Source organism: Sturnira hondurensis, unplaced genomic scaffold (assembly GCF_014824575.4).
Source record: "Sturnira hondurensis isolate 20B ecotype Veracruz unplaced genomic scaffold, ASM1482457v3 Scaffold0007406, whole genome shotgun sequence".
NCBI lineage: Eukaryota > Metazoa > Chordata > Mammalia > Chiroptera > Phyllostomidae > Sturnira > Sturnira hondurensis.
Genome location: NW_028080037.1, coordinates 15,780,821 through 15,798,363, shown reverse-complemented (window position 1 = coordinate 15,798,363; position 17,543 = coordinate 15,780,821). Strand labels below are relative to the sequence as shown.

General features: G+C 50.7%; 3 protein-coding genes and 1 long non-coding RNA gene across 7 annotated transcripts in view; 2 read left to right on the top strand and 2 right to left on the bottom strand.

Moving 5' to 3' along the window:
• The window catches only part of KREMEN1 (kringle containing transmembrane protein 1), a 58,914-nt gene extending 55,035 nt beyond the window's left edge, over positions 1-3,879 (bottom strand). Inside the window, exon 1 of one of the 2 annotated variants that reach the window (XM_037052422.1) lies at positions 3,720-3,879. In XM_037052422.1, the coding sequence (XP_036908317.1) occupies positions 3,720-3,816 (97 nt within the window). In that variant the 5' untranslated portion in view covers positions 3,817-3,879. The remainder of the gene's footprint in view (positions 1-3,719) is intronic. The other variant, XM_037052423.1, reaches the window with a different exon arrangement.
• On the top strand, positions 2,923-7,255 carry LOC118991259 (uncharacterized). Of its 2 annotated transcripts, XR_005067378.1 has the most exons (4): positions 2,923-3,031; positions 4,597-4,729; positions 5,275-5,645; positions 7,208-7,255. It is a non-coding gene; the product is annotated as an uncharacterized LOC118991259 (long non-coding RNA). The 2 variants fall into 2 exon arrangements; XR_005067377.1 differs by lacking the exon at positions 7,208-7,255 and having other exon boundaries at positions 5,275-5,671.
• A 4,143-nt stretch (positions 7,256-11,398) lies between these two features.
• Positions 11,399-13,254, top strand: CUNH22orf31 (chromosome unknown C22orf31 homolog). The gene is made up of 2 exons (XM_037052424.1): positions 11,399-11,826; positions 12,726-13,254. Exons 1-2 carry the CDS (start codon positions 11,515-11,517, stop codon positions 13,158-13,160), a joined length of 747 nt encoding a protein of 248 aa, XP_036908319.1. The 5' UTR covers positions 11,399-11,514; the 3' UTR covers positions 13,161-13,254.
• Positions 13,255-14,561: 1,307 nt separating this feature from the next.
• ZNRF3 (zinc and ring finger 3) overlaps positions 14,562-17,543 on the bottom strand; it is a 198,283-nt gene continuing 195,301 nt past the window's right edge. For both annotated transcript variants that reach the window (XM_037052420.1, XM_037052419.1), the window contains exon 9: positions 14,562-17,391. In XM_037052420.1, coding sequence (XP_036908315.1) covers positions 17,348-17,391 — 44 coding nt within the window. In that variant the 3' untranslated portion in view covers positions 14,562-17,347. The remainder of the gene's footprint in view (positions 17,392-17,543) is intronic.

Genomic DNA, 17,543 nt, shown 5'->3' with positions numbered 1-17,543 from the left:
TTGTACAGCCCGTGAGCTAAGGATGGTTTTTAAGCCTTCAAATGGTTGAAAACAATCAAAAGAACAATTTTCGTGACATAAGAAATCACATGAAATTCAAATTTCAGTGTCCGCCAAGTTCTATTAGAACACAGCCGTGCCGATCCATTTCCATCCTGTCTAGGGCTGTTCTGCCCTGAAAAGTCAGACTTGAGTCACTGCATCAGAGCAGGTGTGCGGCTCCCAAAGCCCAAATTACTTAGTTTGGGATAAACAAAACCATTTGCCAACACCTGACTTAGAGCCTCAGATGGGATTATAGGTCCAAAAATCCGAGACTAAAGTCGATACATTGCCCATTACCAAGAACCTCTAATCTGTATTATGAAACTATTTAAAGAAATATACTTTATCTTCATTATTAACTGCTGTTGATACAACTAGGCTGAATCATACATATTTAACAATATCTATATCAAGTGCACCAATCTGCTATCTGTCAGTAATGAGACTAAATGGAGCTACTTTTTGCATTAATATCTATAAAAGGCCTCACTGTATATCTCAAAATTAAACAGCTTTGCCTAGGCACCAAACCCAATTTTTACATAAAGACCAGGCTTCTTTGATACCGGGTGAGTTTTGACAGCTTTGCATTTCTTAAAATAGTGGAAGCGTAAAAGCAGCTGGCACGCATGTCAGTCACTTCGCTCCTCTCAGCCCCTATGTTGCACACAGGTGATCCGATGAACATTAATGAAGTCCCCAAGAAAGACAGGGCTCTCTGTACAGTGTGAAGCTCTCGCGGTTAACGCAACTGATAGGTTTTATGGCCAGAGACACCGGTGGCAAAGGGGACGAACTCTATCCAGATGAGGAGTTAGAGGAGAATGAGCACCAACCATAAAGCGCTGCTCACGCCACACGGAACCGGAGTTGAGACCCCTGTTGCTGCGCACCTGACAGCCAAATGCAGTGAAACACCCAAGCAGCTGGTTTGCCCTTGACAGGAAACTCAAACAGCTCAAGTCTACCCAGGCTGTTCTCTTCTTCCCACCTCTTGGTTCTTCTCCCTGCTGGTCAATAAATTCCAGAGGGGAGCTCACTTTGGAAAACCCATCAGCCCCATCCATGGCCCTGGCTGCTTTCCTGCTTGAAAAGGGAGTCTCGCCTCCTGCATGAATCTCTACCTTCCTCCTATCAGTTGTGAAGGAAGGAGAGAATCTTAAAGGAAGAATGGAGGAGAAGGGAGAGCATTTGGGGTTGGCTACACACTGTAATTAGAAGTAGCACTGATGGGGAGTGAGCTAACTGTTTTTATAAAGTCAGCATTCAAAATTGCAAACCACCAGTAATTTAAATATTACAAAATTGTACAGAATGTAAGTACTGAAATAATTTTTTCCATCCACAAAATTCTAGAGAAAATTACAGTATCAAAAAGTATAAAATGGCAAGTTTGGCATATCCTCAGAATAAAACTTTTTTTTTCTAATTGGACAGGATTTTAAAAACTGGTGGGTAGACTCTAGATAGGTTGTGATGCTTAAGAGTATATGGTATCTTCTTAAAATTGCTTTCCGGAACTAAAGAGGAAAAGTCACAAAAGCACTGATTTACCAGGATAATAGGAAAAAAGAGCTGACGAGGCTCAGTGAATTGGGATTTTGGGCCATTTATCATATACCCTTTCACAATGGTTATCTATTTGTCCCTACCTCAGACCCCCAAATAAAAGCGCACCCACATCTGAGGTTCAAACTATGTTAGGGCTCCTGCATTTGGCCCTTCCTAGCAAAGCAAAGGTGCCTGGGGAAAGGATGCCACCTTCCAACAAGTGTACGCGTAGCATTGCCTCACCGAACCTTTTCAGATCTGTTGCGCTGCCGGGTGCAGAGGGGACCCGTTCGTGTCTACCGCTCCCTCTCTTTCCTTGGAGGACATTAGATCCTGACCACACAGATGGCAAAGTGGTGCTAAGGGGTTACTAGGTTACAGTTATGTTGACACATCCTGGCTCTCAGAAAGTTCCCCCTTCGTTCCTCACATATGGCAAACAGTAGAAGTGATCAAACTTGTGTAGAAGTTTTTGTAGAGGTCCCCTAGAAGGCCACCACCAATCACTCAGAAACCACTTCCTAAGCCAAAGATTTACAGTACTTGGAGACACCTCCCCCCCCAACACACACACCAGCCCCTTCTACTAAACTAAAGCCAAGCTCTGCCTTTTACAGGGATTAATCAGACTGGAAGTACAGAGCATTCTGAGGGCAAATAAGGTGTCTAGCACTTGGTGAACTGCGAAGCGCTATAAAAAGTATTATTAAAATGTTTATCGACTGACTTCTGTGTGGGCATGTACCTGCAGTGTATCATTCAATCTTCACAACACCCTGCAAGGGAGTTACCATCATCTCCCCTTTACAGGGGAGGAAAGTGAGGCTCGGAGAGCTGGAGGCTTGGTCCCAAGTCACACTGTAAGGGTCCCAAGTCACACCAAGTCCTATCTTTTTCACTGATTCCAACCGGTAAGTAAACAACACAACTCTGAGTTTCCTTTCAGCAGCAAAATCCTGTCTTTCTGACATCATAGCTTGCGACTTTGGGTGGAGAACTCACAGGTTGGTCTTCATACTCAGGCAAAACGGCAATGAACTCTTGCCTCCTTTTCTACTAAAGCCCAATTCTCAAGGTCCAAACGACCTGCAGAGAAATACAACTGGGCCAGACAACACCTTCTTGCCTGGTCTTGAACTTGGAGTGTTCTGCTGCTGCAAGGAAGGATGTGTATGGAAGCTAAGCAAAGTCCCAGCTTCCATCCTGGTCCAGGGCTCCTCCTCGGGAAAACCTGGCCTTGGCTTGGGCCTTGGGAGCGGGAGACCCTATTCAAAGGGCGGGGCTCCCCGGGGAACGGGGCTCTGTATCGCACCCTCAGGACAAGCATCCGAAGCTCTGTAGCGGAGAAGTCCCCCATCACCCCATCCTTCCTCCCTTCCTCTTTCGGAGCAGGGCCGGCACCCAGTCAAGGGGCAGTTCGGAGCGGCCCCGAGGGGTAGGGCGGGGGCGGTCCAGCGGAGCACTGCGGGTCGTCTCGGGACCCGGACCTGCCTCCTGCCGAGCGGGCAAGTCAACTTGCTTCCTCGCCAGGCAGAAGTTGCGGCGTGGGGCCAGCAGAGCTGGGCGCCCGCTCCTCTCTCTTTCGCAGCCGTCCGGAGCGAGGCAGCGCTGGGGTCCCCGCGGCGGAGGGGGCGCGGGGGCGTCGCTGGGGGGCTTGGGGAGGGGGCGCGACGCCTCGAGGTGGGGTGGGGGGCGCCCGGACCCGGGAGCGTCGCTGAGGGGCTGAAGGACGCGGCCCCGGGAGGTGCAGAGGCCCAGGGGGCGTCCCTGCCCCGGGGAGGCGCTCGGGGACTTGAGCAGGGACCCCGGGTCCTGACACCGAGGAGATGCCCCGGCCCCGGGGGCGCCGCGGGGACGTCCGGCGAAGGGGTCTCGGGAGGTTCTGAGCAGAGAAGGGCCCCCAGATGCCGAGGCAGGTGGGCACCAACCCGGCCGGGGGCGTCGCCAAGGGGCCTGTGCGGAGCCCCGAGTCCTGGGGCGCGGTACCGGCCCGGCCCGAGGGGGCGTCGCCGCGGGGCTCGGTGAAGGAGTCCCGGAAGGGCAGTGGCGAGAGGACAGGGACCCCCCGGCGGGCCCCGCGGGCAGGCTCGGCGCTGGGCCGGCGTCGGGGGTTACTCACTCACCGGGTCGGGGGCCGAGACTGGGGCTGGGTGCGGGCCGGAACGCCAGCGTGAGCGCGGCGGCGGAGAGCAGGGCGAGGCGGGCGGCGGGCGGCGCCATGGGCCGTCAGTGCGGGGCCCCGGGGCGCTGCCCGGGGGAGAGGGGGCAGCACAGGGAGCCGGGGGCGGCCATCGGAGCGGGACGCGGGGCTGGGACGTGGCCCCGCCCCGGCCGCCCGGCCGCCCCGCCCCGGCCCGCCCTCTCAGCGCCGCCGCCGCCGCTCGGGCCGCCCCGGGGCCTCCCCACTGCCCAGCGAGGCCCGAGGGGCGGAGCCGACTGCTCGCGCCCGCTCGACCCCACCCGCGCGCCGCGCCTGCCACTCACGAGCCAGGCCCCGCCCACACCCCCTCACCTGAGCCCGCCCCCCGCGGAGCATTTTATTGGTCCTATCCAAGGGCGGGGCCAGCAGGTGAAGGGCGGGGAGTTTGGGACCCCGCCTTCGAGTCCCCAAGCGAGGGTTTGGTCCCGGGCGGAGACGGCCTGGCGCCCAGTGACCCCTGTTCCACCCTCACTCGGGTCGTGACCCAAGCGCAGGCTCAACCGCAGGGATAATAATCAGGACAGCAGTTTGAAAACCGCGTGGCTCATCGTGGTGGTTGAAGTGTGATCTGGAGTGAGCCTGTCCTGGTTCATATCCCCCTGGGTCACCTGTTAAGGCCTTGAGCACTTTTAAGAGAAGATAGCTCCCGTATTTCAATGTCCTCACCTGTTAAATGGGGGCGTTGGACAGCAGCTACTCCCAAAGCCGTGGTGCTAAATGAAGCAGTGTATGGAAACTTTTACGCCCTCAGTAGGAGCTTGGAAAATGTTGAGTTCCTTTCACCATCCCAATTCTTACAGCCACAGAGGCAGCACACTGAGCCCGGTTCCGAATCCAGTCGCACATCCTTTGTCGACTGGAGCAAGTTTCCTACTCTGTCTGAGCCTCAGTCATCTGCAGAACGGGAATCATAAAGGGTCCTCACAATATTAGGTGACATGGAGGCAAATAAAGCGCCTCACATAGAGAAAGTCCAGAAGTGGATGGGGCCATGATGCTTTCTTACACATCTCAGAGAGCGCAAGCTTCCTTAAACTCTCGGCCCCCCATGGGAGGCCTTTGCCCTTCCCACTCCCCCTGTTTCCCCAGCTGCACTCGGGGTCTGCGGTGGGCCCCCCTCCTCCCCCGCACTACCCCAGGCAGAGGAGATTTTCCTTGGGCTCCCGCCTAAAGTGCCGCGGTGACGCCCCGAGAGGCAGGTCTGGGCGGCGCGCCGGGCCCTTTCAAGTCCCTGGTCCCGGACTTGCAAGTGCGGGCCTGCGCCCGGCACGGCGGCGAGAACATCTGCCCTTGTGTGCCGACTCGCCGCGCCCAGAGTGGGTCTGGACCGGTCCCGGCCCGCCTTTGGTGCACCGGCCTCTATGCCCCCTCGCCCACTCCCAGGGTCCACCTCCCCGCAAGCTGTTCCCAGGGCTGGGCCTCAAAGGCGCAGCTACCTCCCACGAGGTCTCTCAATCTCCGTTCCTCTCCACCCACAGGACCCAGAGCTGCGGCAAGAAAAATCTTGTCCAGGCATTGTTTTCACGATATCCTTCCCGAATTCAAGAATCCTCTGGGCTTTTTATTGGAGCCGGGGGGACACCCCACCAAGCGACACCTGGTCCCCGAGGACACACCCTCCACTTCCCACCTGACGCTCACCCTCTCTTCTCCACCATTTTGCGCCCTTCCCACATCCAAAACCTCCTCCCCCGTAAGACCTGGAGCTCTTTTCCACTACCCTGTGCCCTGGCAGCAGGCGCAGGCGGGGAACACAGAAGGAGCGTGAAATGAGAAGATGCAGGTGAAACCGTCGGCAGAGAGCAAGCACTCAGTAAGGGTAAACCTCCTTCCACTCAACGAACATTCGGTGAGAGGCCGCGGGAGGACGCAGACTTTGGGTGGTGAGCGCGCAATTGAGTATACTGACATGAGAATATGATGTACGCCTGAAATGTACGTTTTTAATCAATGTTACCGCAACAAATTTAATAATTAAAAAATTCAGCGAGGAACATGCCAACAGCAGAAAAAGCACAACCTTACATTCTAACCTAGGTGAGAGGGCCAGCCTTACCAGGCTCTTTGGCATCTCATCCCAGTATTTGAGGAAGGGGCAGACAGGAGGTTCCACATGCGGTTGTGCAAAGTTTTGGGATTCATGCCTTGTGATAGCAGCTGTGGCCTGTTCTGCACCCCTGCAGGAAGGCACGCCTGCTGGGTGGGTACCAGCCCCATTCCTTCACTCGGCTCTCTTGTCCTGCGTACAGCCAGAATGGGCTGTGTGATTTGCAGGGCCCAGTGAGCAATGAAAATGCGGGGGCCCCTTTTTTAAAATGATTAAGATGGTGAACACAGGTCACTAAACCAAGTGTGAGGTCCTTTCAAGTTTGGGCACCTGTGTCACTACGCAGGTTGCAGGCCGGAGAAGCTGGCTTGTATAACAGAACTCAGAAATAGTGTGCAAGCCCCTGCCCCCCTGGCTGCTATGAGAAACATCCCTCATGCCTTCCCCAGGCCTCCCTCCCCTCTTTTCTAGCTTAAAGCCCAGCACAGGTGATGGAAACAGTGCACAGAGGCTAAAAATACAGCTGAGCCAGTCTAGGTCAGGGCACTTGATGGCTCAAGGTCTTTTGCTCAGTTATGTAGTCCTGGCCCCGGGCAAGGAGCAGTCTGAGATATTCATTTCAATGCTTTGCATGCCTTGGTCGGTTAGCAGCTTTATTTCATGGAAAGAGTGAGGACACTGATCGTAGCCCCTGGGCCTCCAGGAAGATGTTGCTGCTTGTCTGTTTGCCTCTTGTGTTCTGCATTCGGACCCTTTGATTCCTCAGTGGGCAGCAGGATTTGCCAAGAAGCTGGGAGATCACCGCTGGTAGAATTTGGGTGATCCTGCTGTCTTTGAAACTCCAGTTGGGGTCATTTCTGCTCCCAGGGCTGCCATGTTGCAGTGAGCACTGGATGAGGGGCCTGGTTATAATAATAACCATGATAGCAGCCGGGGCTAGTGTGGCTCAGGGGACTGAACACTGGATTGTGAAGCAAAAGGTCACCGGTTCGATTCCCAGTCAGGACACACACCTGGATTTCGGGCCAGATTCCCAGTAGGGGGTGCGTGAGTGGCAACCACACATTGATGTTTCCCTCCCTCTTGTTCTCCCTCCCTCTCCCTCTCTCTAAAAGTAAATAAAGTCTTTTTAAAAACCCCGATATTTATTTAAAACGCTACTAAACTAGGTAGGGTGCAGTGTTCGTGGTTGCATTTCACAGAGTCCCCCCGGTAGCCCCTGTGAGGGAGGCACCCTCACACAGAGAAGTGAAGTGGTTCATCCACAGGTCATGTAGTAGTGGAGCTGGGCTTTGAACCCACGCAGTAGGACTCTAGGACTATGCTCCTAACCACTGTGGTGAATTGCCTTCTTGTCCTTATAGGGTTCTGGCGACAAATGCTCACTGAGGACTCCATGACCAAGATCAGGGTGAGGTGAGTGAGGCATTCAACGCAGGCACAAAATTTCAGAAGGCCAAAAAAAAAACAACGCAGTAATCAAGATAACGAAATAAATATTATTTAATAGGGTTTAAAAGATATTGACTTTCTTTAAGAAAGAGTGTTTTAATGAAATGTCTTTAAAAATCTAGCCTAGCCCTGACCTGTGTGGCTCAGTTGGTTGGGGGTCATTCCACAAAGTGAAGGGTCACCAATTGGATCTCTGGTCAGGGCGCAGGCTGGGGTTTGGTCCCCAGTCAGGGCATGTACAAGAGGCAACCAATCAGTGTTTCTCTCTCACATTGCTGTTTCTTTCCCTCTCTTTCTCCCTCCCTTCCCCTCTCCCTAAAAATAAATGAATAAATAAATAAATAAAATCTTTTAAAATTCTGAAATGAATGACAAAGAATCCAAGATGAACCAAATATCAACATTTTAAGTAAAAACAGGACTTAGAGTCCTGATTTTCCTTCAGCCTCAGGCTCGACTCAGTTCCGTGCTGTCACCGATCCTGTCTCCCTGGTTTCTGGGCCAGGCGACTAGCGAGGGATGAGTCAGGAGAAGCAGTAGCTTGCTTGTTTTGATGGGGGTGAGGGGGGAGAGAATTCGGGTTGAACCTAATGAGTTGGAGACGTCTGTGGCACATTCAGGTGGTCGTACCTGAGAACTCAGGCAGGTGGAAGGGGGTGGCAGAGTGGACAGGCACCCTTGTCTCAAATACTCGGCCCACGAAAGGTGAGTGTTCGCACATGTGGTCTAAATCCCTGGTCCTCAGAACTTGCGTCATTGTTCAGGAATGTTTTCAAATTCTCTCATCCAAAGTTTTTCTCTTGTTTCCTAAACCTGCTACATCCCAGACCTCAGATATGTTCCCATATGGGTGTGGATGTTTACTGCTTGGGTGTGAAAATTAAAACATCTTCTGAGAAGATTAACAGCAACTACAATTCCACTAGAAGTTGGGAGTGGGGCAAGAAGGGGAGAGAAAAGAATTAATATCAATGGGCTCAGTTTCCTCTTTATTAACTGATCCTCAAGAAGAAGAAGAACTAAGAGAAATTAAAGAGGAGAAAGGTTGTAGGAAAAGAAAAAAGAAAGAAGAAACTTTATAGGAGCTAAAAATACAGTGAGGAGAGTTTGGCTAAGCATCAAAGAAGGGCAGATGTGTTTCCAAATAGAAGTGGTGGTTTAGGGATGTCAGGAAGCACAGCTCCAAGTGACGGGCGGGAAATAAAAGTTATTTAGCCTGAGCTCAGAAGAATAAGAGGTTCTTATTCTTCAAAGGTTCGGTGGTGAAACCACCTGAGGAACAGGCCTTTGAGTACTATGGAAGCCCGACGGCCTCAACCCCAGGTTCGTGAATTAGGTGCTGGCGCCAGCGACGGAAAACTCTTGCCATGGCTTCAGGATCCTGAACCGGAGACAGTCTTTCCATCCCGACTTTGTAATTCTGAACAGCCTTGGACGGAGCAACCTCGGCGAAAGACTAGTCACTTTCCTCGGGGTGTCCTCAGGTACCTGCTTCCCTTTCTGACTAATGAAGCGTGGGACATTCCGAACCACTCCCACACCAGGGGTCATGTACTTTCTGTGAATATAGCACTTCTGTGAGGCAGATGAATCTGACAAAGGCTTAGTGAAGAGGGACCACAGGAAAAGAAATGTTGAGATGCTAGAGTCAGATCAGAATCCTTCAAGAAGCTCAGTGCTTGGCCTCGTAAGCCCGATGGGTGTGCATGAGGGCCCGAGATGAAGTCCGCATCAAATGTAGGGTTATGTCACTGAGGGGAAGAGCACAGTAAGAACAAGCGTGGGGCGTTGTGCACCTGGACTGCAGCCAGCCTTTGTTGGTGACCAGTTTGGGGGCGTAGTTCTTGAGCAACTGGGGCTTCCATTTCTTCATCTGTGGGGTAGGGATGGCAACAGTATCCAAACTCACAAGACTGTGGGTGTCATTCCTTGAGATGATACTTGTACTGGTCTAAAACAGTGCTCAGCCTATCATAAGCATTCAGTAAATGCAGATTTTCCTGACACTGGAGAAATAGCACAGGCCAAAGTGTGCTGGGTTAGTTGTAAGGAACTGGAAGGTGTCTTGTTGGGGTACAGTCAGGTGATGGGACAGAAGGCACGATGCGATGGACCTTGACGCATAGGCGTCGCCGCCATCCGTGTGAAGGTAAGGAGGAAGGTAAGAACAGAAAAGAAAGAATAGAACAGCCTAGGAAAGTAAATATACCAGCTGAGTGTCTGGACCAAGTGTGTGTGGGACGGCCAACCTCAGCACCGGCAAGGCGAGACGAGAAACAGGAGAGCTATTCCCAGGATGCCTTTCCTGTCCCGACTTTTCTCTTCTCTCCGGGCCACGCAGAGTAAAGGGAGAAAGCAGCCCAAGAGCCTAATGCCACCTCTCTGGGATTCACCGGCTGTGAACAGATGCTTGCTTACCCGGCCTCCAGACGTCTGCAAACCTTCCCAAAGACAAACCCTTTCCAATGCCCTGCTCTGAAACTGACCCACCTCCACGGAGGTGAGGCCAGGGCTCACTGCTGAATGAGCCCCATTGTCCTCCTGAGCATCTGTGGGTCCAGATGCCGAGGGCCTAGAGGTGGTTCTACCACGGCTACAACACTCGAAAAAATCAAACAGGCAACACATGCGATTCCAGGAACGCCTGCCAGACGCATACTCTGTTTTTCCATCGTTTTGCTCTCCTCCCCCTCGGGAGGAGGCCTCCTTTGGCATTTTGTGGATGAAAAATCAAAACCACCAACGGGACAAGCACCTGATAAGGAGCTAGGCATTGCCCAAGAGTTCCCAGGAAGACGTGTCTTTGTTCTTGTTTCAAGCCCTTGACACTGCTAACAGCTCTAATTACTGCATTTGCCATGAGATGTAAAATAAAACCACATTCCAGAAACCGTGTAGTCTTGGGGCGGGGTGGGGGGGGGCACGGAGGGAAAGGTGCCCAGGGCTGCGGGAACGTGTTCTTTCATTTCTGGTCCCTAACCTTGGCAGCTGGGCTGAGAATTTAACAGTAACTTCTTTATGTGGACAAAGAAGGGCACTTTTGCACGTGTAAGAATGCATCTCACTACCTGTACGCACAAATATGGTCTGCATATTTGACTTTGTGGCGTGCAAGGCGTACTTCTGAAGAACGATAGGAAGTTCAAAATTCACCCCAGCCATTCTGGGGGAATGAATGACTTCAAAAGTTTTTGAGGCTGTAAACACAACAAAACAGAACTTCTTCCAGCATAATTTAACTCTAAAATTCAATGATGTAACACCCACCTACACCCACCCACATCACAAAACAAAGTGACATCATAAATACCAGAGATAATGGTTCAAAACTGCTCATATGTGACCGAGGCAGAGAAAGTAGGTGACTAGAAATATTAAAACAAAACAAAAAAAAAAGACAGAGAGAGAGAAAAGGAAAAGACATATTTCTTCCCCCTACTAAGCTAGCTAAAATAAAATTAAAGGCAACTGAAATATGGTAAGGTGATTTCATTTTTTATAGATAGCGTTTCTTAGAAGGCCAGGTCTCTGTAAAGATGTGATTCTGATCTACCCAGATTGTTCTGCCCCTCTTGGCTGCTCCCAGGAAATGGAGGCCAGCATCATTCACGTTGTGCTTTTGCCTTTATGGACCGACCCCAGGGTGTATCCTCCTGTTTAGCAGCTTTTCCTGGCTCGTGGCAGTCTGGTTGGAAAGTGCACTCAGGGTTCGGCCGGCCTTCTCCTGCTGTTGTTTCTGTGAGACAGCATGGCTGAGGAGTGACTGTGTAGGACTCTTGAGTGATCCTATCTCCTGTCCTTTTCCCACCACGGGCCCACTTTGCTTTCCAATTGTCTTTTGATTCCTTGTCAAGTTCCCTGACCCTCCACCTCTGGCCCAATATCATTGTGGCAAAGAAAGGTCTGAGTAGAAAGAAATATCTTAGTAGAAAGGCTTTGGTGAGCAGGGGAGAGGATGTGTAGGGAGATTTCTGGGGTGGGTGTGGAAAAAATGGGGTCCAAAAAGGTGTTAGTACTGTACCTCCAAACTAGACCAGCTGGTCTCCGCTTGAGAACTAGTCTTTCCCTTTGTCCCTCTTCCCCCTCCTTATAATTCTAGCATCCGATCTGTGTGAGGCGAGACCCCAGCATCCCCACCTATGGACTCCGACAGTCGATCTCACTGAACAGCAGGCTGCAGGACTGCTATGTGGACTCGCCAGCTCTCACCAACATCTGGATGGCCAGAGCATGTCCAAAGCAGGACATCAAGGCCCCAGCACCAGGTACCACCTCCTCCTGGGAAGTGGTGAAGAACCCATTCATTGCCAGCTCACTCTCCCTGGTTAAGCTGGTGCTCCGACGGCAACTGAAGGATCAATGTTCAGTGCCGGGCAACTCTGGAGAAGCAAAACCCTCAAAGAGATTAAAGCCCGAGGACGATTCGGCAGTCAAAGCCACTCGGCGGGGCAGGGTAAGAAACTCCATCAGTTCCGGGAGCAAGCAGCCGGGCTCACCTAGGCGCGGGAGGCCTGCAGGGAGCACCATTGAGGTACGTGATGGCCGGTGGTGGAGTAAATGTGGGTGGGAAGAGGGGAATGTTAGCTAGAGAACACTTAAGGCTTGAGAGATTTATATGAAGCGAAAGAAATCCTGAAGCTGAAGATAGGATTGTGGGGAGTGGGGACGAGGGCACCAGATCTTCTTGGGGCACATTATTTATACCCTGCCGAGTCCTACAAGAGGATGAAGTGGCTTTCATAAACACAGATGGCAGGAACTTGACATGAAGGGACATAAGGGTGGGGAAGGCCAGGATAAGGCTAGAGCACGCAGGCAGGCACGCTGGACCAGCAGAGGCGATGTGAACCTCCACATGGAGAACCTGGCATCTGGGGGCCCTCTCTGAGGCCAGCTCCTTCTCTCACCGTGGCCAGCAGAGCTCAGCACGCACCCTGGAGCGAGGCTGTCGGGTTCAAATTCCAGCTTTGGCTATCATTGAGGACAATGGTGGGCTTCTCCTTTTTTCTGCCTTGGTTTTTTGGTCATTTATAAAATGGGGGGATAACAGCCCTTCCTTCTTAAGGTTTCATGTGGATTAAATGAGTAAATACATGCAAAGGGCTTTTGAACAGAGCCTGGCACAGATTAGATGCTTAGGATCCTGTGTGGCATTCAATGGATGACAACTGGGGTCATTCACTTTCTAGCTGTGTGGCCTTGGGCAAACCGATTCCAGTTACCTTGCCCTCAAAGCTGTCTCCTACTGACCTTGCAGGGTTATGGGGAACGCGGGCAGTGGTGCACATGGGGGAATTCAGTAAACTAGCACACGCTAGACAAATGTTGGTCGTGGCTGTAACCAAGACTCTGGGACACAAACCCCAGATAATTATTCTGAGCTCCCTTCTCAAGTTTTAGCTTTGACTTCTCCGCTTTCTTCCTGGCTAGAGTAAAGAAAGTTCAAAGGAGAAAAAAGGAACAGTCAGCCAAGATCTTGAGCACAGATATGCTGAACACGTGGCTGCCACCCAAGCACTCAGCAGGGACATCGGGACAGCAGCCTGGAAAGGCCAGGCGCCGCTTCCTGAAGCCAGAAAGAGACAGCAGTTTTCCGACATGCTTACCATCCATGGCCTCCCCACAGAGGGCTACCGGGCCCTGTACCATGCCGTGGTCGAGCCGATGCTGTGGAATCCTTCAGGGACCCCCAAGAGGTACAGCTTGGAGCTGGGCAAGGCCATCAAACAGAAGCTCTGGGAAGCTCTGTGCAGCCAGGCTGCCGTCCCTGAAGGTGCTCAGGACCCAGCGCCAGGCAGGACGCGGCTGGAGGTCGACAAGGAGCCTGTGCCCAAGAAATGGCCCGAGTTAAACAGGGAGAACTAGAAACAGGGACTCACAGGATTAGGATATTCTCTGCTGGATAGCTAGAAAATAAACACCACTTTGCATCTTCCATGTTATCTCAGAGTGCTTTACAGATCAGTAACTACCCTCTCGGGGAACAGGACAAACGGGTAAGTACAAGACTCATTTCAGACTGAGGGAGGTCCCCCTCCCCTCTCCTGAGCAGGTAATCTCCAGGGCTAGACACCCAAGGCTTCTCCCCACCCTATAAGCCCCTTTCCCTTAAGCTCGAGGGCCCCTCAGTCCTCCAGGTAGGAAAAGTCCTGGCAGATAAAGCTGATGGTTTACATCCAGCCTATTTTCTCAATTTTATTATCGTTTTAAAAAGAGATTTTCTTTATTTATTTTAGAAGAGGGGAAGGGAGGGAGAAAGGACAATAAACACGTGTGCGAGAGAAACATCCATCAGTTGCCTCTCAAACCTGCCCCGACATGGGACCAAACCCACAACCCAGGCATGTGCCCTGACTGGGAATCGAACCGGTGACCTTTCGATTTTCCAGACAACACCGAACTCACTGAGCCACACCAGGCAGGGCTGTTTCCAATTTTTAAAAGGCAGACTGCGAGGATTGATGGCCACGTCCCTCCCTCTACACAGGGCTGAGCAGAAAAACTATCATCACCTCAAAGGCATAATCCCACACACTGTCTACTGGATGTTCTTTCGTGACACCATCTAAAGCCCCAATACCATGACCTCTCTGTCACCCCGAGAGGAAGTCACAGAGCGGCTCCCATAGGCGAGCTGCAGTTGTAAGGCGTCACGCAGAGCATTCCGCTACGGAGTGTGTGGGCCTTACCAGACAGAATAATGATGACATACAACAGGTACTTGATAAAATTGTATTTTTTTTACAGTCATTTGTACAATTTGTTACAAAACCATAGAAGACTACAACTTGTTTTAAATCATTTTTTTTTGGTCGGCAAAAATGTAAAATCTGTGTGCAATTATCATGTATTTACAGGGCCTCATGTTAGTCATTTTCAATGATTATTCCAACAATGTCACACTTTCAACATAAGACATGGCTTAAGATAAATATATTAGTAAATAAATATTCTGAGAACATATTTCCATAAATGAAATGTGCTGCTATACATATACAGAATATACATAAGTTGTTTTCTAGCCTTTAAAACATTTTTTAAAAAATGGTAATGTTGGAGAAGGAGCCCTTAGACCATTTTCTTACAAAATCTTTACAGCAAAGTCTTTACAAAACATCTTTTAAGTGCTCTGGGAGAAAATTAAAAAAAAAACATTTTAAAATAGTGCCTTGTTAGACCAACATAATAGTTTATATAAAGAATAGAAAAAGGCAGTTCTGTTTAAAAAATAATACTCTTGATTAGTAATTATTTTTTTAGACCTCATTTCCAAAGCTTTCATCCTGCATGAACTTGAGTAGAAACCAGCAGCACAAAAGGGAGCATCTGAGTAGCCGGGGCACCGGATGGGGCTCCAGAAAAGGGCGTGGGCTCAGGAGAGGGGTCCGGGGGAGGCGACCGAGTGACAGTCAGTATCCTGGGGCTGTGTCTCCAGAGAGGTACCTGGTCGGAAGAACTCCCGACCCCCCCATGTGAATTGGTTGGAGCCAATCAGTTTGCTTGGCTGTCCCACGAGAGGGCTGGGCCGTGAACCACACCCAATAGTCCTACCCTGGTGCGGGGTGGGGATTCTCCATGGAAAATGTGATGCTCCCAGTTTCCACAGCTATATAAGCCCCACAGGGCACTGACAGGTCCCTAAGAAAGGTGCTTATCATCCTTGCAGTCTCACAACTCCACAGAAGGTGTTTCTTCTGATTTCAATGGTGAGGCAATAGTACAGTTGATTGCTATATTCCGGCGACCTCCCTGTCTGGTAAGGCAGCCACAAATTAAAGACAGTGGCTGCTGGTTAGAGTTTTGAGTCTTCGTTTTTCTATTGCTACCACCCTGTAAACTACCAATATTGACACGTGCTTCTTTTGCCATCTGTAGTTATTGCTCTTTCAGGTGAACATTGGACACATTCATTTTAATAAGCCCAGTCAGTGCCACATTCTCTACTCATCTATTCATTGCTTAAGGCTGCTGAGAGTGGTTGTCCAGCTGGGGCTAAGGAAAGCTAGGTTAGGGGGATGGTTTCAGGCAAGGAAGGTAATACCCAATCAAAGGGATTAAAAACAAACAAAACCACAAACAATGAAAAAGAATCTCAACAATGAGAAGCTGCTTTTCGCAGTTCATGGTAAAAGCCGTGCCCCCGACCCCCCCCTTCCCCGAAATTACGTCATGCAAGCTGTTGTCCTTGGCAGCTGCTGGTTAGATCCAGTCTGAGAAATCAAGGCAGCCCAGATCGAATGTCAACAGCTTAGGCGCTTCTCACACCCTCACCAACAGGTGTGCTGGGCACAGGCCTGGGGGAGCAACCCCCAGGCCTGCACCTTGGAGGCTGGAGGGCAAATCTTACCAAATGGCAAGCGGGTGAGTTCCTAAATGGCAAATGGCTCAACCATCCGACCCTGGAATTTCCTTCTGTCGAATCCTGGCTAGAATTAAGTCAATTTCCTCATCACAGGCTGCGGCTTTTAAGGAAAAAGGATTCCGATACAGCGAGAGTCTCATTCACAACGTTCTGGTCTGGACCCTGGGCTGACCACCTGGAGCCTCAGGGCAGAAGACTGGTTCCCGTCTCCTGGCAACCCGGGGTGGTCGCTATTTCGCCACCTACAGGGGACCAGCTCCCAGGGCTCCTGTTTCACAAACAGGAGCTTTTCAGGTGGCACATTATCTGAATAGACAAACATGACCAGAAGAGTTAGTAAACTAATGTGATTAGTTTCTTCTTGAAGAACAAGAAATACATTGGACAGAAAGGATGACAATCCCTGATCTGAAATACCTTTAAATAGATTCTCCTCTTTGCAATGGAAACGTCTTTAAAAAATGGTTTGGGTTTTTAAACTCTCCCTCTCTCAGAAACAAAATAAAAAAACAAAAAAACCCACCAAAGGTTGGAAACATATACAAAAACTTGCCCTTTGGGTCTAAACTATCTGATAGTCTCTTTCTCTCTCTGTCTCATGGAGAATCAACACGCAATAGTGCATTAGGTAGAAAGAATAGTAGACATGTGCAGGCGAGTGAGCGACTTCAGCTGTGAGCAGAGCGCTGAAGAACCCTGAAGCAGGGCTTCCGTGGGAAACGGGACGGGAAATGTATCGTTCAAAGGGAGCGAGGAGCCGACCCGATGGGTCCTGGCCACGTGCCCCCAGGCCCTCAGACACGGAAGCTGCAAACTACATTCCTCCTGAGTGTCTGTCCCCATCCACCCCATCGAACCCCTTCTGCAGCCCGTGGCAGGAAGCCCACGATCGTGACTGTGAACTCTCTCCTTTGCCTTAGGATGATTCCAGGGAACAGACTGCGGACACTGGGCAGAACTGCCCCTGTCACCCAGGGACTAAGGAAGCAATGGCTTGTCCCCAGCTCCCCGGTGCTGTGGACCATCTACCCTGTTCCTAGCTGTGTCCATCAGCTGACCACAGGCGTAGGCTGGAGAAGCATGGCTTCTGAGAAGACCTGAAATTTTGTACGCTGGGATTTGCCATGAGAAAGAGGCAGCATTGCATTGTTCCTCAGAGTCTGTACCCATATCGACTAGCTTTACTTCAAGTTTCTGGTTCATTTTCTAAGGCAGGTGTAGCCCTGAGCTTTTCAAAGGCCTGAGCTCCCTTCAGGGAGACAACAGTATCGACACATGATGTGGTTCAATTAATGCAGCAGTGATTTTTTTTCAGCAAAAGTTGGCAGTTAGGGTTCTTTAAAATATATATTTAAATAACTTTTTACATTTACATATAATATCTTAAAAAACAAAGCCGAGAACTCAATCCCACACACCTCGGAACCCCAAGCACACACACTTTACAGAACAGAATAACATGTTATCAAAAAAGGCAAAGACTCGGAGAAGTTTATCTGTTGGTTTGTTAATGGGATGGGGGTTGCCACAGGGGGCTCACATTTTGGGTTGAGAAGGAGGGCTCTCTTTATTACCACTTTTGTGTTTGTCAAAGCTAAAAAAATTTTTTCTTTTCTTTCTTTTTTCTGAAGGCAGTCAGAGTGTGGGGTCTCTGTACAGTTCCCGTTTCCACACAGAGTTCTCTCGGGGCTCAGGCTCCTGTGCCCACGCTGGCTGCTGGCCGAGATCTCTGTCCTGGGAGGGAGAGAACAGTCATCAGGGAGGAGCCAGCACAGCACCACAGGCTTTGGGGACAATGCACAGGGACCAGGCAAGGGACCGGGGGACCCATCCCCAGCATGTGGCAGACTCTAGGGAGTGATGGGTCATAACGCTGGACACACTGT